Raw genomic sequence first — 24,958 nt, 5'->3', positions numbered from 1 at the left:
TGTGTGTGTGTGTGTCCGTCCAGATCCGCTTCCTGGTGGAGATCTCCTGGCCAGTGTTGTTATTCGTCGGGCTGGTGTGGCTGAGGAAAGCCAATCCACTGTACCAGCAGCATGAATGTGAGAATAAACCCGCGACCTCAGCTATCTCTTCATTGTTTCAGATTAGAATCGATTTCTGGAGGCTTTCCCCTGTTCCCCCAGGTCACTTCCCCAACAAGGCCATGCCCTCGGCCGGGATTCTGCCCTGGATCCAGGGCATCTTCTGCAACGCCGGCAACCCCTGCTTCAGACATCCGACCCGGGGCGAGTCTCCGGGCTTCGTCTCCAACTACAACAACTCGGTGTAAGGCCAACCACACCCACCACACCTCCTAAACGTCCACTTCGACACGATCCACAAGGGTTTATTGATAAATAAGGCTAATGCAGGGGCTTTTCTTTTCCCAGACTGGCGAGGTTCTACGTGGACGCCCAGGAGCTGCTGCTCGACGAGCCCGGGGTCCGGCGGCTCGGCCGGCTCTGGCGGGAAATGTCCTCCTTCTCCGACGTCATGGAAACGCTACGAAAGCACCCGTCTGCGGTGGCAGGTACGGTAAGAGGGGGAGCACGCGAGCAGTGGTTTCGGACAGTGGTTTTCCTCCTTGGGGAGTAGAGCGGTCGGTCGTGCCCTTTCATCCAACGACCGTCTTAGTGTCGGCTCATTTGTTCATTTGAGATGTTGCATGTCCACGTATTTTGGAATATTTTCTTCAGTGGCGGCTGCAACAAAATGATCCAGGATTAAAGTGTCCCTATCCCAGCTTGTGCACAGGATTGTTCATGACCTGGCCCGAAGGCACACACGCACCAACAAAAGAAAAGCTTAGTCTTCATATTACTTCAGTTGAAATTAACTTTTTTTTTTTACTGTTGGCAGGGATACGTGTATGAACCCACTCACTGAACTCTCCCCTGAACCACCAAATCCCTGCCAATCTGCTCTGCCCGTGAATCATTTTCTCTGAGCGGTCCGGTGCCGGCCGGGTCAATATTGTTCTGCAGGGGGGTCCAGACCTCTTTTTCGCTCTCTCTCCCCGTCTCCGTCTTTTCCCTCAAGGCCGTGGGCTCAAGATCGATGACATTCTGAAGGATGACGAGGTTCTCACTGCCTTCCTGCTGCGAGACGCCGAGCTCTCCGACACGGTCATCTACCAGCTCGTCAATGCGGAAATCCGACTGGAACAGGTGCAGGCTAAATTGATATCAGATACGTCTTTGCTTGCTGCCTTCTGATGCTCAAGACGTGTCCGGCATGCGTCGGCACGTCGGGCAATGGCCAAATGCCTTTTCTGTCCTCCTGACACGTCCCCCACCTGCGTGGTCTCCTCCAGTTTGCCTTCGGTGTCCCGGACCTGCAGCTGAAAGACATCGCGTGCAGCCAGGCCCTGCTGGAGCGCTTCATCATCTTCCCCAGTCGCATGGGACTTCACGTGGTCCGCAACGCCATGTGCGCCCTCAGCCAGCCGCGGCTGCAGAGGATAGAGGACATCCTCTACGCCAACCTGGACTTCTTCAAGATCTTCAAAAAGGTAGGTAAAGTGATGTTAGTTCATTTACATATATATATACATATATATATATATGTATATATATACATATATATATATATCTACGTCTGAGAAGAGTTCTTGGTTTGTTTTGGTCACAGAATATGAGAAACATCTAGCCAATGGCTGTTTTTCATTGACTTCCTTGTTATTATTTCCACTGTACACTGTACATCCTTTCATTCATTTCACAGAATTCATTTCACAGAATCATCAATTTCATCTGGCAGATATTTCATCGAAGTTAAAAGGTTGTCGAGCCTGCGGGGATGAACGTGTGATCGTTTTTTTCACCCTTAACGTAACATCTTAAATCACAAGGACCTTTGTTCTACGTTATTTCTAATTGTCAATTTCATAAAAATGTAATTTCCAAAAAAAAAGTGAATATATAGTTTCAATTTTGAACGGGATCGGTGAGGTTGTCATTGTTTCTGCGGGCCTGGTTGTCATTCACTGCTTCATATAGGACGCTGTCGTTCCAGAGCCTGTTGTCATGCCAGCAGTGCATGTGAGGCCAAGCGGCTGGCTTCTAGCAGGCAGGGGACTCCTGCCAAACCTGTTGACTCAGTCACCGGCTTGGAATAAACCACACAAACATGGAGGCAGGTAGCAGAGAAGAGCACAACAGTCACCTGTCACCTTTTAATGACAGAATCAAACCATTTAATTTCTCCTTTATTTGAACGCATGTTAAAAACCTTTCAGAAGTTGATGAATCAGAGCGTCTGAAGAGTTTAGATAATGATAAGAACAAAGCAGAGACGTCAACAGACGACTGTATTAAAACCTTTTTCCTTGGACAACCCTCAATTTTGCTCACTATATATATATATATATATATCTATATATATATATCGGTGTTCAGGTTCTATACCTGAGTGGGTCAGGTGACGGGCTCAGGGAGTTGGCATTATCCCTCCTGGCCTGTTTCCCTAATGGGCTTAGCGAGGCCCCGCCCACAGGCTGTAAGAGACGCGTGTCCTGTGAGACGCGGTGCCGCGTCTCGTATAAATACAAAAACACCAACATGTGCCGGTCTTGAGGCCTCAGTCGGGCCGAGCCGCCAACACATCTGGTTGCCGGGCTGCTGGAAAAAGCAGCACTGAAACAGAGAGAGTGTGTGACGGTGTCACAGTGCAGGGAATTGACTCTATGTAATAAGCATATAGATTAAGATGGTGAATATTTGAGAAGCTGGAGTGGATGTTTGGTCGTGACACCAGTAATTGGAGGTACGACCTTGTGACATGTAATGGATGTTGTATTGATGGACAGATTACTATAATGAACCAAAGTCATTTTATTGACCTGGCAACAAAATAATTCAATTTCTATTTTTTTATTCTTTTATTTGTTAGTTTCTAGTTTTTTTCTTCTCTTTTCTTTCTCCTCTTTTTTTTAGAAGTAATTTTACTGCAGAACACGGTCGTGAACAAACCCATTTGTTTAATATTATCTTTCCATCCGTTCATTATCTATAGCTGTTTATCCTTTGCTGGATGGCAGGTGGCTAAGCAACCTATGCAATATATAATATACAAAATACATTATATTGTAAGAATTGCCAAAAGAGCTAAAGTATGTAGTAAGCAAATGTAAATTAGCTTGTGCAATAAAAAGTACTGAATTCAACCGTACAGTGGTACTTGGGTACCGTACTTTGGTACTTCTCCATAACCATATAAAACTTCAATATTGTACTCTTAATGCTTAATATCATATATTCCTACAGCTGTTTTCAGACATGAACACTGAAAAATGACTGGAAAATTCTATCTATCTATCTATCTATCTATCTATCTATCTATCTATTTATCTATCTATCTATCCATCCAAACATCTATCCATCCATCCATCCATCCATCCATCCAAACATCCAAACATCCATCCATCATCATCTATCTATCTATCTATCTATCTATCTATCTATCTATCTATCTATCTATCTATCTATCTATCTATCTATCTATCTATCTATCTATCTATCTATCTATCTATCTATCTATCTATCTATCTATCTATCCATCCATCCATCTATCCATCATCCATCCATCCACTGTATACACTCCTCAGTTTGTCTTGGTAGAACACTAGCAGGTTGGCGGTGATTTAACTTATTGGCTCTGGTAAGTTCAAAGCCCATTACCACCGTGACCTCTGTCTTACACCAACTTTCCTCCCCTCATTACTTCACTCTCCCGCCTCCCTTGTCCCGTCAACCCCCCCTCCCTTCCTATTCCCTCGCTTTCTCTCCTTCCCTGCCTCCTTCCTTCGTTCATTGAAATGCAGGCACGAGGAATGCGAGAGGAAGGATATCTCTTGTGCGTGTTTGTCTTGGCGTTCGGGGTTTCCGTAGCCCTCAGCACTCTGACCCGACGCTTTCAAACACCCACTGCCGAATGCTCTCTCGATAAACTCGCCGAAGGTTTAAGGCGAATGAAGTTAGTGCGTTTCCATGTCAATCGATCAGTGGATTCAAGTTTGATACGGCTTCCCCAAAGCTATTGTGAGGGAAAAAAATGAAGAACGTCTGTGTGGAGACGTTCTAATGAAAAATAGTTTCCTCTTCTTGATAACATTTGTTTCTCTGAAGTTTCCAGTTATTTCGAGGGTTGTTGATTCTTCACCACGACACGAAAGCAGCAATGGTTTTACGGTTGAAGAACAAAGAGCAAGTTGTGTCTGACCTAGTCTCATGTTTATCAGTATTCATCTCCGTGTTTTGCAAAAAAAACAAAAAGCAGACAGATGCATCATGCGACTGTGTTTCCACAGATGCCTCCGGTTGTGGACAGCAGCTCCCCGGGGATTGACCTGCACTTTTGGGGTCGGGCTCTGAAGGCGGCGTCGGAGAAGATCCAACTCGTAAGTGCTCCAAAGTCCTCCTCCTGCTCCTCTCTCCTCTGCTCTGTCCTGCAGGATCAGAAGGGCTGCGGTATTTTTAGTCCTGCAGGAAACTCTCCCTCTTCCGCTGCTCCCTGTTTGAGAATCAGTCACGGCGAGGAGGTGATGCACTCCACAATGTGAGAGTGCACATGTGTGTTAACATGTGAACTATACGAGCGCTGATATTTGTCTGCAAGCTCATGTGATGTGACACACACACACACACACACACACACACACACACACACACACACACAGACAAACACACACACACACACACACACACACACACACACACACACACACACACACACACAAACACACACACACACACACACAGACAAACACACAGACACACACACACACACACACACACACACACACACACACACACACACACACACACACACAGACAAACACACACACACACACACACACACAGACAAACACACACACACAGACACACACACACACACACACACACACAGACACACACACACACACACACACACACACACACACACACACACACACACACACACAGATTGAGTTGTGTGGTTCGGCACGTTCACTCCATGTCCCAGGGGGGAGTGTGTCCCATCGTCACCTTAGCTGTGGGTGAGATCGGAGTAAGAGAGGGGGCGAGGTGGGAGACGGGGACAGACACAGAGAGAGAGAGAGAGAGAGAGAGAGAGACATTCCTGTGAGGTGACACATCCTGTAGGTGGGACCGTCGTATCACCGTGGTGACAGAGAGGCGAGCCAAATGCGCTCATTAGGCCGCCCGCCTCCTCTTTTCCTCCCAATCTAGCGAAACGCGTGTGTAATAATAAATGAGGAAAAGGGAGGAAAAGGGAGTGAGAGTGAGAGAGAATCAGGCGCGCGTGTTTTAACATGTGCGTGTGTCACACGCAATATCGAGCTGCGAGTGGGGCGACATAGAGAAGCTGTGAGTCACTTCTATCGCTGACCTCTGAAACCAGGCTGATTATCACTACAGTACATACAATGTGACCAATGTGACCCCCTGAGTTTTCCTAAGATCTAGAAATGAGATTTAATCAGATTTGATCACATCATTGCTTGATTTCATCATCATCATCGGAGAAGTGCAAGAGAACCATCTCAGACGTCAAACTCACATTATTGGCTCCGTCCTCTGTATATCTTTAGAGAGGAAGTGATATATACCGTGAGAAATGCAATCGTGAGGCTATTTATGTTTCATCAATTGGAGGATATTTAGTCCGCCCTTCAGCTGTCCTCGTCATGAGAGGGGACGAGGCGCCCGTCCAACATGTTTATGCTTATCTTTCATTGTAACCATTGTTTCGTCGCAGCGGTTTACGCTAGGGAAACGAAAGAATGCGAAGAGCGTAAATGTCCCTAACAAACTGCTCAAGGCAAATTATTTACACATCTCTGCAATACTCAACATTTACTCATCCTGTTGGACGCGGCATTAAAGTTTGACTCTGCTTGGCAACAGATTTGCCAAGCAGAGTTAGTCTGAGATTAAATCACATGCTAGTCTGGGCATGTGAAGGTGGATAATGCACTTGGTGTGTGGGTGTACGTACTTTTCTATCACAGGAGTAAATTTAATTTAAAAAAAAATGTAAATATAATTTCTGTCACTATTCCAAAGTATATTTCTTTGTAACTTAACACATTCAGCTTCTATATATCGTGTTCATTGTAGTATTTGAGTGTCAGGCAGTTTTGATTGTTTTGACATTTTTATTTATTAGTTATTATAGTTATAAAGTTATTTTATAGTGCTAATTTGTGCTTTCTCTGTTGAGATTGTACTACAGTGTTACACATAAATAAAATGTATACAGTGGTGGTGGATTTAGATATGGGCGACAACATGGGAAGGTGCCCAGGGTGGCACCTTGCCAGGGGCGGCACGGGGCCCCATACAAGCTAGAACCGCCTCTGGTTAAAGGTAGCAGGTATATTACCTCAATCGGAAAAACTATAATTTCCTATGGGCCATTGATTAGATTTATCTTACAGGCCCATAGGTTCTAAAATGTTTTAAGTTCACAGTTATGATAGCAACTGTGTATCTCTTCTACAGCTGATGGAGCGCGACAGTTCCCAGGAGCTCCTGAAGGCGGTGTCCTCTCTGTTCCAAGACGGGGGTCCCCCCTCCTTCACCCGGCTGATGTCCAGCGTGTCAGGCCTCTTCTGTGGCTACCCGGAGGGAGGCGGCTCCCGGGTCATGTCCTTCAACTGGTACGAGGACAACAACTACAAGGTGTTCCTGGGGGTCAACGGCACCAAGAGCCGCAACTATGTCTACGACGACTCCGCCAGTAAGTGTGGAGATTTTAAAATGTTCTTTTACTACAAAAACAATTCATAGTTTGCTGTTTTTGCAGCGGACAAGAAATGAATGCATTCAATGAAATGTGTACAAGCAAGACATTTACTGTAAAAGACAGTTTTGGAGCTTTTGATCATTTCACACGCTTTTGATCATTTCACACGACCTTATCATGATGTTTTCGAAAGCTCCTTGTAAATTAAACTAATTAAACAAAAAAAGAGCAATATCTATTTTTCTATATCAAAAGTTTTTCATGCTTTACTGTTGCTGATACTTTACTGTGCTTATCATCCTAGCTGTACTCTTAATTCAGTTTAGGTTATCTGAATGTAAATGGTGGAGGATATGTGGAGGATTATCTGTGTTCTCCGTGCGATGGTCTTTTGTTTGTCTCTCTTTTTGTCTCTTTGTCTCCTCGTTCCTCTTCGTTATGGACAATTTTTTCGCTCTTCCTCCGCCCACAGCTCCCTTCTGCAACGGCCTCATGGAGACCCTGGAGTCCAACCCCGTCACAAAAATTGTATGGAATTCAGTCAAGCCCCTGCTGATGGGAAAGATCCTGTACACCCCGAACTCCCCCGCCGTCCGCAAGATATTAAAGAGTGTAAGAGAGACCACCTCCAGCCCGACCCCTCACCTCTCTCGCTCTTTCTATACCCTCAGAATCTGTTTATATGCGTCCAAACCCCCACCCTCCTTAGGAATGAGCTGACTACCAAAGCAAAGGAGGGCGGAGGGATGGGGCGGGTGGGGGGCCACAATGTGAGGGGAGGGAAGAGGAGGGAAGGAATCAAACAATAAACTGGAAGGGAGGCTACAGCAATCGAAAAGAAAAATCTGAAGCGTTTGCATTCGGCCACGACACACAAAACAAACTTGGGGTTTCGTGAATCTCATCCATGTCGTCTCGTCGCACTTTTCTCACACAACCGAAAGCTCTTCATTTCTCTTCATGAATATCATTAGCGCAGAAATACGCGTGAACCTTTTTCCTCAGTGTGTGTTTATTTTTGTGTGTGTCCAGGCCAACACAACCTTCCAGGAGCTAGAGAGGCTCCAGAACATGGCCAAGGCCTGGGAGGAGGTGGGACCGCAGCTCTGGGCTTTCTTCCACAGCAGCGTCCAGATGAATATGATCAGGGTATGAGGCACACAGTTGTGTTCGTACAGGACTTGCCAGAACGCCGACGCAGCATGTTCACGTACCCGGATTCGCGATCGCATGCGGAGGCACGGTGTTTGTGTGTGAAAGGAAACGTTGATCACTTGTGTGCACCACTTGCTCAGCACCAAATAGCAGACAGACATAATTAGCGTCTGGCCCGTGACCACGACGGCACATTTAGATGATGAAGGGCCAGACATTTCCCTCAGGGGTTGGTAGAGACCAAAAATAGAGCTTAAAAAAACAGAGTGGATATTGGACTTTGGAAATAGGACTCCAAAGGAACTGTCATTGCACGTTAGGGATCCGTCCCTGAGATTCATTATGAACAGCCAATTCTTCCGCATTCACGCAGCGTCCACGACATGTTTTGTCCCGTGCAGTAACTGTACTTCCGTCTCCATCGCTGCAGGACACGCTGAGAAACCCGACGGTGATGCACTTCGTCGACACGAGTCTGGAAGACACCAACTTCACCACCAAGGACATTCTTAACTTCCTGCACAACGGTTGTGAGGAGCAGCGGGAGGGGAGATTGCCAAACTTTGACTGGAGGAACATTTTCAACGCCACCGACCAGATCGTACGCACGTTCAGCCGCTATGGAGAGGTAAGGGACCGGTCTCTATCTCGGCGCTACACTCGGCGCTTTGCCTATAGGTGCAATTTTGCCAAGTCTTGCATATTCCCGAGTTTTTCGTCTTTGTCCGAGAGCCCCTCTCGGTTGACCAGACAGGTGCATCAGTCTTCCAGGTCTGCTCCCAGGAGATTGCGGCCAGGCCCCTTTGAAACGTAGCAGACCACTTAGCACGGCTGTAGAGCCGCTAACCCGTCCAGCGGGCTGAAAGGTGGTGAGAACAGGCCTGCTGTCACCCCCCTCATTGCTCCCATTGTGGAGCCAGTGATAAAGTAGAGGGTAGATGGAAATGAGGCCCCCCCCACCCCATGAGCTCAATACTGTTTTAGTGCAAGGCCCCACATTGAAACAGACCTCTGCTCCTGCAAAATAAAACAGGGCAAATCACTTTCTCCTCTCTCATCTCGTTTAAAGGGGGGCGGTGGGCGCGGGGGGTTGTGGTTTTGGAGGGAGCCCCCTATCAGTGCAGGCATCTCAATCTGTCCTTTGTGTCGAAGTTCAGCGCCGAGACCCTTCAGAGCCCCACAAACAAACCCAGGCGATTTAGCCAATTAGATATAGCTGTCCGTTTGCATCGGGGCTCTCAGGATCGCGGCCGTGCTTGGCGTCGGGTCCCCTCTCGCTCCGTCAGGGGCATGTTTCTCACACTGAAGTCCCACTGGAACATGTGTATCAGTGAGGATCTGTCCCCCCAGCCCATCTCCGAGCGAACATTATTGTGTGGCGAATGTATGGTCCGGCTAAAGATGAATGGGAAGTGGTCTCTCGTCTTTCTGTGGGCACTCTCGGGGTATTATACAGTAACGTGAATGGAGACATTAGACACGGTGTGCAAAGATGTGTGTGGGGGGGGGGCTGTTAGAGATCAGTGTGTGTGTGTGTGTGTGTAATGTGGGAGTTTCACATGGCAATTACATGTTTCACTGAGATTGTGTGTTTCTGTGTAAGTAAATATGTGTTCGTACAACTTTGCATGTATGTGTGTGTATGTGCATTTGCTTCTCTATGTGTGTGTGTGTGTGTGTGTGTGTGTGTGTGTGTGTGTGTGTGTGTGTGTGTGTGTGTGTGTGTGTGTGTGTGTGTGTGTGTGTGTGTGTGTGTGTGTGTGTGTGTGTGTGTGTGTGTGTGTGTGTGTGTGTGTGTGTGTGTGTGTTCACTGAAAGATGTAATGAATGCAAATTCACTAAACCTACCTACACTCCCCTGATAGGATTGATAAGGCTTTGTTTCGTGTATTGCATTTATTTCTGTTCTTGTTATAAACGCCTGAAATGATTCATGAGATTTTTTTTATAAACTGTAGTTTGAGGCATATAAACACGTTTTTTTTACATTTGTCAAATCCACCAAAACCAGTTTGCCTTTTTATTTACTGTATAACGGTGTAATTAGTTTGTATCTACTGTATGTTAAGAATTGTGTTGCTAATTGTTTCCTGCAGTATGCAGCAGACGTTAGATTAATTCACTGTAACGTGTCCATGTTAAAGTGAAAAACAAAAGCAGCCGCATAAGAACTTTGGCTACACAAAGAGAATTGGAGAAGAAGAAGTGGTCTAGGAATATCTGATCACAGATGAAGTAAACCAGACGCTGAGCTAGTTTTCACTCCTGTAGTTCAGTAATAGGCGGGTTTTCATACTGGACTGAGAAAGTATTGAGACTCCAAACCTGCTCTACTTGTCAGTTGTTTCTAAAGAGAGCAGATGCCACGTGCACTTAATCCACTGAACAATTAAGTTCAACCTAAGGCAGGATCCCCTTTGTTCTTTGCTCAACCAGCACCTTCGAAAACATTTAACACGAGCAACTATTTGTACCAGAAATGTCAATGCTATACTACACCAGCGTCTTCCTCCAACCCAACCGTCAAACCCTCCTCTCCCCTCTGACTGTAGTGCATCAGTCTGGACAAGTTCGTGGCCCACACCGACGAGTCCCAGATGATCCACCAGGCCCTGTACCTGCTGGAGGAGAATAAGTTTTGGGCCGGCGTGGTCTTCCAGGACATGTACCCCTGGTCCACCAGCGTGCCGCCGCACGTCAAGTATAAGATCCGCATGGACATCGACGCCGTGGAGCGCACCAACAAGATCAAAGACAGGTCAGTGAGCGGGGGGACGGATGAACCCCCCTTTTCAGCTCGAGACAAAGTTGTCTGCAGTGCATGATGTCCTTTCATTTGAATTAACGTTTGGGAAATGAAAAAGTAAAGCAGTCTTGTATTTCACGTGAACAAAACAGGGCATTTTTTTTTCATAGCTTATCCAGTCAATCCTGCTGTAAACCCCTCAGATTTCAGCCTGCAATCCCATGAAAGGATCCGAATCCCCAAGCTACAGTTTCCCCGGCCACTCTAATTGGCACAAAAACATGGGGTAGAAATGTTTTATTGTTGCAAACAGGGACAAAAAAAAGGAAGCTTTTAACAGGTTCTTTCCAATACAGCTGGTTGGTATATACTGAACACACACACACACACACACACACACACACACACACAAGGGATGACTACGATCCAACCAGCATCGTGTTCCTACTAAACATACATGTCAACCTGCTGTTTTGACCCTTTTCATGTCACGTAGTATCATACGCATCCATCCATCCGTTATCTAAACCATTTTATCTTGGTCATGTGGGGGGCTGGAGCCAATCAACAGCTGACGTTGGGCGAGAGTCATATTTATTAATAAGGCAATTTTAGATGGATCGGTCAAATTCCTCAAAGAAACAGAAGGACGTCTCCCGCTGGCCTTATTGTGCTTTTGCAGAAAGAAATCTGGTTTGTTCTGTATTAACTTGATATCGGCTCTTTCATCCTCCCTTACGTGCATTTTCCTTTCCCCCTTTGATCTGCCATTCATAAACAGACAGTATGTCAACAGCCCCCGGGGGGGGGGACAAACACTTTTAGCTGTTTGTAGCGCAGCAACACGGTGTAATGGAGCCAGTGGGAGCCCTGCCTCTACACAATTGAATAATCAGATTGTGAGAGGGCTTTGCCTCGGACTTATCCGCTTAAGTCAAAGCAGCGTATGCGTGTGTGTGCGTGTGCGTGCGTGTGTGCGTGTGTGCGTGCGCATGCGCGTGCAGCTTTAGAGACTTTGGCTTCAGCTTGTTTGATTATTACAATGTTTTGAACAGACAACAACAAGATATGCCGAGATAATCCAGTTGTGTAAGCGCTTATGCGATCAACGATGCGGCGTGTCACTCTCTCAGGTACTGGGACCCGGGCCCCCGGGCGGACCCCGCGGAGGACCAGAGGTACATCTGGGGGGGCTTCGCCTACCTGCAGGACATGATAGAACACGGCGTCATCAAGCTGCACACGGGCAACGACTGGCCGCTCGGGGTCTACGTCCAGCAGATGCCCTACCCGTGCTACGTGGACGACCTGTGAGTAGCCCGGTCACCGTGCTTGACCCGCGATGTCTCAAAACTCATATGACCGTATGCGCGTTTGGAGCACATCAAACTTCACGTGTGCAGAACTTTTCATGCAAGTGATGAAACTACAAAACTCATCCCCATCCATGCACGGAGCAGAACTATGATAAAAGGGAACCGAGGAAGCGCTTTTCCTAAATGTCCGATTTTGCAACATAAAGCTAAAGTGATCAATTGCTTAAAGAGACGAGAGAAGGGTCAAGATAAAATAATAATGATAAAATCAAAAAAGAGTAGACATATTGAAAACCAGAAATTAAAGTAGAATAAAAAAGAATAAAAGGGATATACCAATAAAGCTGTCTCAGAAGATGAATTGTTAAATAGACTAATGCAATTTTTCTTTTGAAAGCCAGGTTGAAAAGTTGAGGTCATGAGTTTGCTTCGGAAAACATCAACAGGCTCCGCTGCCCCCGGGTCTTCGGGGGGGCTGCGTCACCGACGTGGAGCACGGTGATGAAAAGACGCCTCGCTCTGGGGTTTTTTGTTTTGACGTGCTCCGAGTTTAATTAAAAGGACCTGAGGCTTCAAAGAAGTCCGTAGGATAAAAGCAAATCTTAAAATAAATAGGACAATTAGAGGCTTTTTAAAAAAAAAGATATTATAAAACCAGTAAAAAGATCTTGACATCAATTCGGAAACAGACAAGTCGCCGGTGCTGCGACTTAAAAAATGAATGTGATGTGCTTTTTTATCTCTCTGATCTCAGTCAACACACGAGCAGCTGAGATTCAAAGCAGTCTAAATATGTGCTCCATAGGGGAAAGATAATAAGAGTGAAGTGTATTGTGGTAATGTAACTGTTACGTAACGTCATAGCACAATGACTTCCAAGGACGAGAAATGTGCTCGAGATGATATCTAAAAAAATACCTGCCACGATGCTCTCATAGAAAAGAAACGTCTGCACACCTGAGAGAGAGACGGGTTTGTCAGAGAGCATCTGTCTGGTGGCTAGCTTTATGTTTTAATACAAAGTTCTGGTGTGAAACGATCCTCGTTAATCCGTTTCAAATAATCAGTAGTGAACATGGAGACATGTGCAGGAGGTTTTTATTCACGCACTTGTCTGAGAAATGATCTGCCAATGTGAGGCTGTGATTTGTTTATAGGTGGCGACTTCATTTTTTGTTTTAGTTTTACTTCATCTTGATTCAATCCGGCAGTCCCGTTGAGATCAAGAGAGACCCGAGAGCAGGTCGGCAAACTGCCAACAAAGAACATCGACGAGGACAAAACAGCACCGAGAAACAGGAACTGAACCACATGGGAAATTACAAGAATCTGGCAAAAGACATCAGATAAATAAGCTTTAAAAAAAAAAAAAAATGAATGAGGAATGAGGGACAGATGAGCAGATCTGCCAACATTTGTGGGATATCTGGCATTTGATGGTTACTGGATCTTGTACTGTAGGTGCCAGATTGAAATGACAGGAGACATGACTCGGTTGGTCTCTCGTGTGAGGTATTGAATGCCATGCTGAAATAAAAACTCTCTATAGATGTTGAGGATACGTGCTGCTTCTCTCCCCCCCCACCCGCCCCAGCTTCATGATCACGCTGAACCGCTGCTTCCCCATGTTCATGGTGCTGGCCTGGATCTACTCCGTGTCCATGACGGTGAAGAGCATCGTGCTGGAGAAGGAGCTGCGCCTCAAGGAGACCCTCAAGGCCATGGGGGTCGGCAGCGGCGCCATCTGGTGCACGTGGTTCATCGACAGCTTCGTCATGATGGCCGCGAGCACGGCGCTGCTCACCACCATCATCATGGTGAGCGGACGGGAGGGTGGCGGGATGGAGGAGGAGGGGGGCGGAGGCCTTGTTGGGAGGGAAGCCGGGGTGAAGTCGCATGCGCCGGTGTGGAGGTGTCTTGTTTTGTCGCGTGTACTGGTGCCCTCTTGTGGATTATCTCATCATGTGTCTCTCTCTCTCTCTCCCCCCCTCCCCCCCTCCCAGTGGGGGAAGGTGTTGAACTACAGCGACCCCGTCCTCGTCTTCTTCTTCCTGCTGACGTTCACCGTCACCACCATCATGCAGTGTTTCCTGATGAGCGTGTTCTTCAACAAGGCCAACCTGGCGGCCGCGTGCAGCGGCATCATCTACTTCACCCTCTACCTGCCGCACGTCCTCTGCTTCGCCTGGCAGGACCGCATCACCACAAACATGAAGTTGGCCGCTGTATGTCTCTGTTTCAACACTTGCAAACACTTTACCTACACTATTTGTAAGTACATTGACGTCCCGTCCCCGAACCTCCTTGTTACTTTAGAGCTTTTTGTCGCCGGTGGCCTTCGGCTTCGGGACAGAGTACCTGTCACGGTACGAGGAGCAGGGTTTGGGTCTGCAGTGGGACAACATCCAGACCAGCCCGTTGGAGAAAGACACCTACTCCTTCGGCACCTCCATCCTCATGATGATGCTGGACGCTGTCCTCTACGCGGTCCTGGCCTGGTATCTGGACAATGTCTTCCCAGGTCGGGCTGCTAATAGACTCTGTGATTCCCCCAATAGTGTCCTGGGACACGTCACAGGACTCTAAAGAGTTTCTCACAATTTTATCCTCTGTCTCCTCCACAGGACAGTACGGCGTCGGCCTGAAATTCTACTTCCCATTTCAGCCCTCGTACTGGAGTCCTGCACCCTCTCACACGAAAATGGACGATGCAGGTTAGTATCACTGCCTCTGATGCTTTACCGAGATAATAAAACAGTTTAGGGGTCAGTACACCGTGACAAGACTCCACTATCCGTGCCCTCCAGATCCCGAGAAACCAGAGCCGGAGAACACGGAGAACGATGTCGAGAGCATTGGCACACCTGAGATGTTCACCTGCAACGGCTCTGGCAGCAGGAAAAACTGCAAACACCAAGGCAAGAGGGAACAACTGGAGAGGGAGAAGGAGCTGCTGACCCGGCAGCAGGGAACTCCGGATCAGGACGACGAGTGTGGGGACACGGGGAAGGAAGGTGAGGAACTGAAGCGTTAACAGAGAGGGGGGACTGAGAGGAGGCTGACTCCACACCGCCTGTGGGGAAGACTCTGAGGACACCTGGTGGACAGGCGGGGTATCACCACACCTGGACAGGGCAGTAATCGAGGAGGTTATACATATTCATGATGCATAAGAAGTGTAACTGACATTATTTCTATTAAGGGCATTGTACATTTGCTGTTGTGCATTATAAATGTTTAAAAGGAAAATATAAAGCAAAATATATATACATTATTTTGTACTGTTTAAGTTCTTGGACACTGTTTGTCAAACATGATGAAATCTTCAAAATTAATGACACGTGATTTACATTTAAATTGAGGGAATAAGACACATTTATGTGTTTTTTTTAATACTTTCTTTCACATAATTAATGTCTCACCGCTACTTTGTCAGGTCTATTATATCATAAATAAGTGTTAATGACTCCATTTCTTGTATTTTTCGTTTTTTCAAATTGCAGGCCAGTTGTTCTTCGAGGCCGACCCCGCGGGCCTGATGATGGGAGTGCAGATCCAGGACCTGGTGAAGGTGTTCAGCGGGAGCTCTCGTCCGGCCGTCAACTGTCTCAACATCAACTTCTACGAAGGCCAGATCACATCGTTCCTCGGTCACAACGGGGCGGGAAAAACCACCACCATGTAAGCAGAAATCGGATTTCACAAATTATGTATTATTATGTAATTATGAGTCATGTATACAGGTTTTATATTTGAACATGACAGTCGGTTGTTATCATACTCCCTATGTACTTAAATGGGCTATGGGCTGTTTGACCGCGCCTGTGCATCTGACACTGTTTTCCAGGTCCATCCTGACTGGCCTGTTCCCTCCCACATCTGGCACGGCCTACGTTAATGGGAGAGACATTAGGACGGACATGGATGTCATCCGATCCTCTATGGGCATGTGTCCTCAACACAACATCCTCTTCAAATAGTAAGATACGCTGGAGATGCTTAAAAGTCTAGTTCAGTGTGACCATGGCGAAAAAATGACCTGCACACAAACACAAGCAATCTTTTGGCACAACGCAAAGGAGAAAAAGTTAGAAGAATTAATTTTCGGACAGGCAATAATTACTTGTTGATGATATCTTGTTTTTCGAAAAAAGTTAATAACTGAACTACTGAACGTATATTATGAATTCCGCCGCGACACAGTGAGGAGAAGACAGATTCTGCACTCTGTGAACTTTGGTTTTATTCCAGTCTCACAGTGGAGGAGCACATCCTGTTCTACTCGCTACTGAAGGGTCGGACGCAGGCGGAGGCAGAGAAGGAGGTCGAGGACATGCTGGTGGACCTGGGGCTGCCGCACAAGAGAGACGACGAGGCTCAGAACCTCTCAGGTCCACGTCCACTTGTTTCTCTGTGCGCGTATAAGAGAGGGTTAGATCATTTATAGTTATTATTTCATAGTTATATTTTATAGTTATTATGTATTCCTTTGTTTGTTATTCTACAGGCGGGATGCAGAGGAAACTGTCTGTTGCCATGGCGTTTGTTGGGGGGTCCAAGGTTGTCATCCTGGATGAACCTACCTCGGGAGTAGACCCCTATTCCAGGAGATCTATTTGGGATCTTTTACTGAAATACAGAAGTGGTAACTATAAAAATTTAAATAATCTCACTGCCGTAAAGTAACAAATCTACATTTTGACCCCATCAGCTCCATGTTCTATGTGTCTAGCTGTATATTTCACACGTGCAGGTTCACATCTCACACCCCTGGCTCCTCTTCTTACTGTTAAATTTAAAACTCTGACGAATGAGATCTTCTGCAGCTTCTCTCCTGAGGCACTCGCATTAAGTAGTGAAATGATCAAACAGAAAAATTCAGCTAGACAGTTACAACAAAAGCAAAAAAGTGTAGTCATAAAATCAATATGTTTTTAGAATCTGTTGACAGAGTAGGAAAGTTATGGTTAACTATATCTGTTTTTCCCGTCTATTTGAATGGACCGAAATTTTCCCTTTGATCCAGCAGAAGAGTTTTTCTGTTTTCATATTTTTATAGAAATATAATGAAATATTTTTATAGAAAGCTTTAGCTGCACGGTGGTGTGGTGGTTAGCGCTGTCACCTCATAGCAAGAAGGTTCTGGGTTCGAGTCCCGGTTCAAACCAACCAGGGCCTTTCTGTGTGGAGTTTGCATGTTCTCCCCGTGTATGCGTGGGTTCTGGCGACCTGTCCAGGGTGAACCCCGCCTCTCGCCCAATGTCAGCTGGGATTGGCTCCAGTGGACTAAGCGGTAGACGATGGACGGATGGATGGATATTGAAAGTTTCCCTCTGGCGCAGGCCGCACGGTGATTCTCTCCACCCATCACATGGACGAGGCCGACCTGCTGAGCGACCGCATCGCCATCCTGTCCAAGGGCCAGCTGCACTGCTGCGGGTCCCCCCTCTTCCTCAAGAACTGCTTCGGAGTGGGCTTCTATCTGACGCTGGTGCGCCGCATGAAGGACCTGAGGAAGAAGGAGGTGAGGCTCAGCGAACGCCCGCTTTTCTTCCATTGAGGACAGTCTTCGCTTTTCTGGCAGGATTCTTTTTTTTCTTCTTTTTTTTGCATTGTCACAGCTGAATGTCTCCTGTTTTTGTTTTTCTCTCCCCTGTCAGAATGACTGCGACTGCGCCTCCGACTGCTCCTGCTCCTGCTCCATATGCACCGGATACAAAGACCAGTCCCAGAACCAGTCCCAGCATCAAGACCGAGTTCTGGATGGTGAGTGTATCCTGAGTATGTCTGCGTAGGCAATCAGCTGCTCGGCACAGATACAGACACAAAACTGCCTTTTTCCATTTTTTTTTAATAAGTTTATATTTTAACGAGTGTGATATTGACCCAACAGCCCTGTTTCTTCCTAATTCCGCCTGAGGACATGAAGTTACTCGTGCCTTTTACTGCTTGAATAATAATGTATGTTTTTTTTTTTTAGTTTTTGGCATAATGAGCAGTTTCCTTTCTCGGCGTCTTAGTTTCTGCTATTTTTTGGGAACGCTCTCTTTCTTTTATACCTCCTCCGTATACATATGTGAGATTTTTTGGGCCGTCTTCCCAGGGGATATCGACAACATCACCGGCCTCATCCACCACCACGTCCCGGATGCCAAGCTGATCGAGATGATCGGGCAGGAGCTGACCTATCTGCTCCCCAACAAAGGATTCAAGCACCGGGCCTACGCCAGTCTGTTCAGGGAGCTGGAGGACACGCTGACCGACATGGGCCTCAGCAGCTTTGGCATCTCTGACACGTCACTGGAGGAGGTAGGTTCATCTGCTCCTGTCCCGATCGAGTGCAGAGGTGGCCCGGCGGGACGAGTTCTCAATTCGTATTCAAATATTATCAATGCTCCTACTTCCTTACAGAGTGACATGTTGTCACTTTTATTCGATTCATCAAACAGCCAGAATAACCAGGAGGGAGGATTTGAGGATATAATTACTTCTTGAATAGTCCTTCCGTGGTTCAGTCTTTAATTTTACTGTAAATCATCACACACACTGAAAACAATCCAGTATTTTGTTTTGTCTGAAACAAAACGCTTCTGAAGAACAGTTATGGTGAACAGGTGAATAAATCTGCAAATACGAGACAATACTTCAACCTTTTGCACTAACATACTAATCTTGAAACAAGGCAAGCGGCAGCACTTTGTAAAAAAAAAAAAAATGGAATTTGGCGAAAATGATGTATATTGAAAATCAAAAACGAAGCTGGCGACTTGGGTTCACTTTGTTAAAATGAGACCTTTTCTAATAAAGGCAAATGAAAAACCTGTAATCGCGTGACTTCTGAGATCAAAGCCAGAAGCCCCTTTTTTTGTTTTCATGTAATGTGTGAAAAGTTTTGAAACTTTAAAGAAGTTGTCTTTCCTTCTCCGCCAGATATTCATAAAGGTCACTGCGGATGGAGAAGCAGCGAATAATGCCACCACTCCTGGTAAATACCACCACTGATATATTCCACGTGGCCTTTTCCCGGAATTGAATTTCTGACCCCTCGCCCTGTCTCTCCAACGCGTTGTTAATACATTTGCCTCGCAACCCGTTTTTTTTTATCATTATATTAGGCCGTTATACATTGTTGCGTGTCCCCCTGACTGACCTATGCGGGCCGCCACCTGAGCCGCAGCGTTATACTGCGCCTGCTTGTGTGTCCGTCTTGTGTCTCACTTCTGCGTCGCGCCCCCTCCTCTAGAGCAGTGGCTGTCACACCGGAGGAAAGACGACGGCGTGGAGGCAGACGCAGGTCAGAGACCCCAGAGCCGACCGGCCTATCTGCTGGACCTGGTCACTCCGGAGCACTCTCCTCAATTCAAATTCTGTTGGACATTGCTCCCTTTTTTAATTTGAGTTTGGATCTTATTGTGTAAGGTACAGCAACAGGTACGGTGTTCTGACCAATAAAAAAAACAACCCATTTTGAGCATCCAAATTTTCTGCCAGTGACCAAGACGAGTCATCGCCGCTCGAGTGATCCAGGTCTGGGGGAGATGAACATGTGCTGAAAACGAAGAGCGCAGAAAAACCCCTTCGCCGCTTTCATGCTATTTTTCTTGCGCAGCTCTGCTTCATATTCATAAATTTACCCAAACGTACCCGAGACCTTCACAGAATAAAAAAAAAACCCACCCCAGAAACCTCCGGCGATTGTAGCTGCGCGACGCGCGCCTGCTTCTCCGACTGTTTCCCTCCTCCGGAGATATTTTAAGTACAAGACCCAACCGTGTGCTTGCTTCTTCGTTTCTTTCTTTGCAACCGCAGAGCATAATGGCGCGAATGGCATGGCCCACGGCGCGTCGGACAGCAGCGCAGGGAAGGGCTCCAGGCAGGCGAAAGGTGCCACTCTGATCCTGAAGCAGTTCCACGCGCTGCTGGTCAAGAGGTTCCACCACGCCACAAGGAGCCAGAAAGACTTCCTGGCGCAGGTCTGTGCTGTCGACGGTGACATCAAGAAAAAAAGGGGGTGAATTTGACTTGTGGTTCAGTTGTGACCTTTGACAGACGTCTGTGTGATTTCAGATCTTCCTGCCCGCCACGTTCGTCCTGATCGCTCTGGTCTTCACCACGATCGTCCCTCCGTTCGGGGAGTATCCCAGTCTGACTCTGACGCCCTGGATGTACGGAGAGCAGCTCACCTTCTTCAGGTCAGACCTCGGGACAAACGTCGCTTTAATGTGGTTTTTTTTTTTTTTTTTTAATTTTACAAAATATCTGCAAATAGGCAAATGTACAGGACGCCATCTTTAGATGCGGTGTCACATTGCCATTGAGCCTGGGTATTTCTGCTGTGAGCGTCTTCAACAACGATTGTTCGTTCTCTAGTAACGAGCAACCATTCGACCCGACAATGAAGCTCTTCACCGAGCGCCTGTTGGACCGACCGGGCCTGGGGACGCGCTGCATGGAGGATGAACCACTAGGGTGAGTATCAGCACCAGCATTCAGTAGACAGGATAAAACAGCATAAGGTAGGAAAAGGATGAGATTAGTACACAAGTGAAAATCATTGCTAATATTCTACATATGAGTGGTGCAGGCGTCCCGGTCCATGTCGAGAAAACTACTGTCGACATGTTTTAAATCTTCATATTTTTATTTTGGGGGTTTTTATCGGAACCAGAATCCGAAATTCGCCGTGGTGTTTCGGTGCTCGACAAAACAAACTAGAAGTACAAGGAGAAGAGCAGTAACGATAAACTACACAAGACAATTGAACGTGTCAAAATAGAAGTGAAAGAAAAACACCAAAGAATGTGCAAAGTGGACAAAGTGCACAGGAGAAACACCTAACACATCGATGAAATAACATTGAAATGGGTTGAACGGGATACAACACAGACCAAGAATTTAGTGAAGTTACTAAACTGATTAAAAAGACACATTTAATGAACTTTTAAATCAGTAGGAGTGGACTGCAGCAGAGCATGTAGTGTGATAGATGATCTAAGTGCCGAATCATAGACAGCGTTTCCTCTCAATGCTCAATGATTTTGCCCCTTGTACTTGTACTTCCCTGCAGAATGCCGTGCGGTAACGTCACATCAGAGTGGGCGTATCCCGACGTGTCCCCCGTGGTCCGCAACATCCTGCAGAGTCCCGAGTGGAACCGGAGGAACCCGTCGCCCTCCTGCCTGTGCAGCACCAGCAACAAGTTGACCATGATGCCCATCTGTCCCGCCGGGGCAGGGGGCCTCCCCCCTCGCCAGCGGGCCGAGGCCACGGGAGACGTCATTCTGGATCTGACGGACAGGAACGTCTCCGACTACCTGGTCAAGACCTACCCCAGTCTCATCAGGGCCAGGCAGGTTCACGTGTGCACGCTCGACACTGATGTTGAGGAAAATACGATGGCTCTGTGAATAATTGGGTTTTAGGCCACTGTCTCTGCTCCATCAAATTCTGATTCCATTTCACAGCTTGAAGAGCAAATACTGGGTGAATGAACAAAGGTAATCATTTACTTTTTGTCATTATGGTTTATTTCATTCTATTTTGTTTTGTTAAAAATTTTAGCGTTGGTCATTATTGTTTATTCTACTATATCTCACTTCATTGTCCTTTTATTATCTCGGTATAATTTAGTATCATAGTGTCATAGTTTGAGGCATAATTTTACTTATTGCTGTTTTTATTGCTTGTTATTATTTTACTTCTTTTCATTCATCTTCTTTTATTGATGTCTTTCCAATCATTTAGTACAGTTTTGCTACAGTTTTGTCTCCTCGATCACCTGTAAAGCACTTTGAATGGCAATTTGATTTGTTTGAAAGGTGCTAAATAAATAAAGTTTGATTGATAGATTAAACGATAAGTTGATGAGGAGTCATAAATCGTTCCTCTCTGTTGCCAGATATGGAGGTCTGTCAGTGGGAGGACAACTTCCCATCCTCGACGTGAGCCCCAAAGACATCCAGACGGTTTTCCGTCAGCTGGGACAGATGCTCAACATCTCAGGGGTATTCATCCGTTTGGTTTCCTTCTTCAACCACAGACGTGAGGATAGTGTCTGTTGAGTCACTTTACAGTGAACGCCGTCTCTTTTCCTCCCACAGGGTCACTATTCAGGACTCGCCTCGAGGGAGATCGGCCCTTTCTTACGCTACATGGAAAGTGAATTCAATGTAAAGGTAAGTGTCGACAGAAGAGTGGATAGACCTGGAAAAGATGATTCACGTTTTTTTCTTTTCTTTCGCAGCTTCGACAATGCAATATTTAAATGTGTCACTCAATCCTCAGCATGCCAATTGAATTTAAGGATGGATTTTAAGATTATTTAAGTAACTTTTAATGCTCAGCGTTAACGTCGGTGGCCAGCAGGTATATTTATTTGACCTTTATTTTACCGGGTCAGATCAATTGAGAACAGCTTCTCATTTACAATGATGCCCTGGAGCTAAGATCATCCGACCAACACTTGTTCGTAGTTCCTGAGTCACGGCTGGTCACTGAGGGTGACCGGGCTTCTGCCCCGAGGCTCTGGGATTCCTTGGCTGAGCAGATTAGACTTGCCAGCACTAAACCTGTTTTTAAATCACTGCTTAAAACGTATTTTTCCTAGGAAAGCCTTTTAAATGCCCGATTTGTTGTTTTTCTTTTCAGTTCTCTTTTCTTATTTGTGCTTTGTCGTGTCTCGTGCGTGTATTTTGTATAGCACTCAATCACCTTGTCTAGTTGAGTGCTCCAGAAGTAAAGGTTCATTATTATTTATATAGCAGCTAACCAACGAGTAGAGTGAAGGCAAAATGTACCTTCCCCTTTGGCTTTTAAATGAGAAACTTTTCAATTAATAAACCCTCACGTATCAGACGGACGCCGACTCAAGGCTCTAAGTGTTTCTCTTTAATGGATTTGCTTCCCACTAAGACTGATGAAGCCGTTCGTGCTGTCAGGTAACAGTCAGCTGGCAGGCGCCTTTGTTTTTGTACATCAGGACGCCGTAACTATCGAGTCCCCAAGGCCGTGCGATGCGTTCCGTTGAGTCTGCTCTCCGTTTGTCAGGTTTGGTACAACAACAAAGGCTGGCACGCCATGGTGGCCTTCATGAACGTGGCCAACAACGCCATCCTGCGGGCCTTCCTGCCCCCGACCGCCGATCCCGCGGCGTTCGGCGTCACCGCCGCCAACCACCCTCTGAACCTCACCAAGGAGCAGCTTTCCGAAGTCACCGTGTGAGTGCAGGAGTTTTTGGGAGCGAGCCTTTCGGATACGAAAAAATTTCGAAACCAGTTTATTTTTTAACAGAACTGACTTCCTTCCTTCAGGCTGACCACCTCAGTGGACGCCGTCGTGGCGATCTGTGTTATTTTCGCCATGTCCTTCATCCCCGCCAGCTTCGTCCTCTACCTCATCCAGGAGCGCGTCACCAAGGCGAAGCACCTGCAGTTTGTCAGCGGGGTGAGCCCCGTGGTCTACTGGGGGGCCAACTTCTTCTGGGACATGGTGAGTCCAGAACACCCTGTCATGCATATTTCACAGGTTGATTTCGAGCATCTCGGTGAATTTGACTCTTGTGTCATGTTACTTTCTTTTTTTTGGACATTTGTGGATTCGCTGTGTTCATTATCATATTTCACGTGTGGCGTTTCTCTCCCAGATCAACTACTCTCTCAGCACTGCATTGGTGATTGGCATTTTCATGGCTTTTGACAAAAAGTGCTACACGTCACCGTCCAACCTGCCGGCGCTGATCGCGCTGCTCCTACTTTACGGGTGAGGTCTTCCGCCTGGTTTCATTTCGCCTCAGTGTTGTTTCGGCGCCTGTGAAATTAGCACAAAGAGAATATGCATGGGCGGATTATCATGCACCACGTGCCCGGGACACATCAGACCAAACATGCAATTAGTACATGCGCACTGTGTGTTGCCCTGCGGCAACCTACGACCACACAGCGTGCACCACTTTGAAATGATTGTTGTTCATTTTAATACTGGAAATTATTTCCAATTTGGGTCTTTCATACATGCCATGTACATCTTTGGGACTTTACATTAATGATGGTGAAATGTAGAACAGAGCCCAATGAGACAAGTCCCAACAGTTCCCCTTAAATTCCAGCTACGTTAAAGTGCAAGCACTCGTATATATCAGTTCCCTAAATATGCCTGTTTTTTATTTCATCAAGATCCATAAATTATTCCCTGGGAAATTAGGAAATTGGTGAAAATGTCGAAAAACGCCCTATCTCACAGCGTTCCCAGATCCGAAGGGTTCTCTCTTGGCCCATGTCCCATCCTTCCACCAAATTTTGTGAAAATCTGTCTGACATCATGTCCTTGTTGGAGGTAAAATAAAGGAAATGTATTTTACTTAACCTTTATTCACACAGGTGATGTCATCGGGACACAGGGTCTCATCCTCAAGAGAGACCTGTTATGTTCTATATAAATGAACGAAAACAGACAGAAACCGAGCGAGAACTGTGATGACTGGAATTGATTTTTGGAAATGTTGACTTCACAGGTGGTCAGTGACGCCCATGATGTACCCCCTGTCCTACATCTTCAACATCCCGAGCACCGCGTACGTCTCTCTGTCCTGCGTCAACCTCTTCATCGGCATCAACAGCAGCGCCATCACCTTCATCCTGGAGCTCTTCGAGAACAACCGGGTACGCGAGGGAACGCGCGCACGATTAAAACACTGCAAAGGAAGAAGAGAGAGAGAAAAAAAAAAAGCCCAGCTCGGGCAATTTATTCCTGTTAACGTTTAATTATACCCAAAAGTTCAAATCTTGATAATCGGCTTTCGGGTTGGTTTCCACAAACAACAGCTTCCACGTCGCACGGCTCATTTTGCCGCGATATAAAAGCATTGATTAGCGCGGCATTAAAAGATCAGACGACTATTTGTATTAATACTTTCATTTGTCAGGTTGCGGGGGGAAAAAG

General features: G+C 46.4%; 1 protein-coding gene across 2 annotated transcripts in view; it reads left to right on the top strand.

Annotated features, from left to right (window-relative positions):
- Positions 1 to 24,958, top strand: part of LOC118310648 (retinal-specific phospholipid-transporting ATPase ABCA4-like) — a 35,350-nt gene that overhangs the window by 2,044 nt on the left and 8,348 nt on the right. The window contains exons 3-39 of one of the 2 annotated variants that reach the window (XM_035633759.2): positions 24 to 117; positions 202 to 343; positions 448 to 587; positions 1,097 to 1,224; positions 1,371 to 1,568; positions 4,365 to 4,454; positions 6,562 to 6,799; positions 7,278 to 7,417; positions 7,838 to 7,954; positions 8,391 to 8,588; positions 10,513 to 10,718; positions 11,840 to 12,016; positions 13,617 to 13,839; positions 14,026 to 14,247; positions 14,339 to 14,543; positions 14,647 to 14,736; positions 14,830 to 15,036; positions 15,526 to 15,703; positions 15,870 to 16,001; positions 16,274 to 16,413; positions 16,530 to 16,667; positions 17,365 to 17,546; positions 17,683 to 17,788; positions 18,126 to 18,331; positions 18,953 to 19,007; positions 19,266 to 19,316; positions 19,832 to 19,995; positions 20,090 to 20,214; positions 20,393 to 20,491; positions 21,090 to 21,371; positions 21,487 to 21,519; positions 21,921 to 22,026; positions 22,123 to 22,197; positions 23,069 to 23,238; positions 23,332 to 23,509; positions 23,664 to 23,779; positions 24,531 to 24,678. In XM_035633759.2, the coding sequence (XP_035489652.2) occupies positions 24 to 117; positions 202 to 343; positions 448 to 587; positions 1,097 to 1,224; positions 1,371 to 1,568; positions 4,365 to 4,454; positions 6,562 to 6,799; positions 7,278 to 7,417; positions 7,838 to 7,954; positions 8,391 to 8,588; positions 10,513 to 10,718; positions 11,840 to 12,016; positions 13,617 to 13,839; positions 14,026 to 14,247; positions 14,339 to 14,543; positions 14,647 to 14,736; positions 14,830 to 15,036; positions 15,526 to 15,703; positions 15,870 to 16,001; positions 16,274 to 16,413; positions 16,530 to 16,667; positions 17,365 to 17,546; positions 17,683 to 17,788; positions 18,126 to 18,331; positions 18,953 to 19,007; positions 19,266 to 19,316; positions 19,832 to 19,995; positions 20,090 to 20,214; positions 20,393 to 20,491; positions 21,090 to 21,371; positions 21,487 to 21,519; positions 21,921 to 22,026; positions 22,123 to 22,197; positions 23,069 to 23,238; positions 23,332 to 23,509; positions 23,664 to 23,779; positions 24,531 to 24,678 (5,499 nt within the window). The remainder of the gene's footprint in view (positions 1 to 23; positions 118 to 201; positions 344 to 447; positions 588 to 1,096; positions 1,225 to 1,370; positions 1,569 to 4,364; positions 4,455 to 6,561; positions 6,800 to 7,277; positions 7,418 to 7,837; positions 7,955 to 8,390; positions 8,589 to 10,512; positions 10,719 to 11,839; positions 12,017 to 13,616; positions 13,840 to 14,025; positions 14,248 to 14,338; positions 14,544 to 14,646; positions 14,737 to 14,829; positions 15,037 to 15,525; positions 15,704 to 15,869; positions 16,002 to 16,273; positions 16,414 to 16,529; positions 16,668 to 17,364; positions 17,547 to 17,682; positions 17,789 to 18,125; positions 18,332 to 18,952; positions 19,008 to 19,265; positions 19,317 to 19,831; positions 19,996 to 20,089; positions 20,215 to 20,392; positions 20,492 to 21,089; positions 21,372 to 21,486; positions 21,520 to 21,920; positions 22,027 to 22,122; positions 22,198 to 23,068; positions 23,239 to 23,331; positions 23,510 to 23,663; positions 23,780 to 24,530; positions 24,679 to 24,958) is intronic. The other variant, XM_035633760.2, reaches the window with a different exon arrangement.

The sequence above is a fragment of the Scophthalmus maximus genome, chromosome 5 (assembly GCF_022379125.1).
Source record: "Scophthalmus maximus strain ysfricsl-2021 chromosome 5, ASM2237912v1, whole genome shotgun sequence".
Classification (NCBI taxonomy): domain Eukaryota; kingdom Metazoa; phylum Chordata; class Actinopteri; order Pleuronectiformes; family Scophthalmidae; genus Scophthalmus; species Scophthalmus maximus.
The sequence above is the reverse complement of the archived record's forward strand: the minus strand, read 5'-3'. Positions and strand labels throughout refer to the sequence as shown.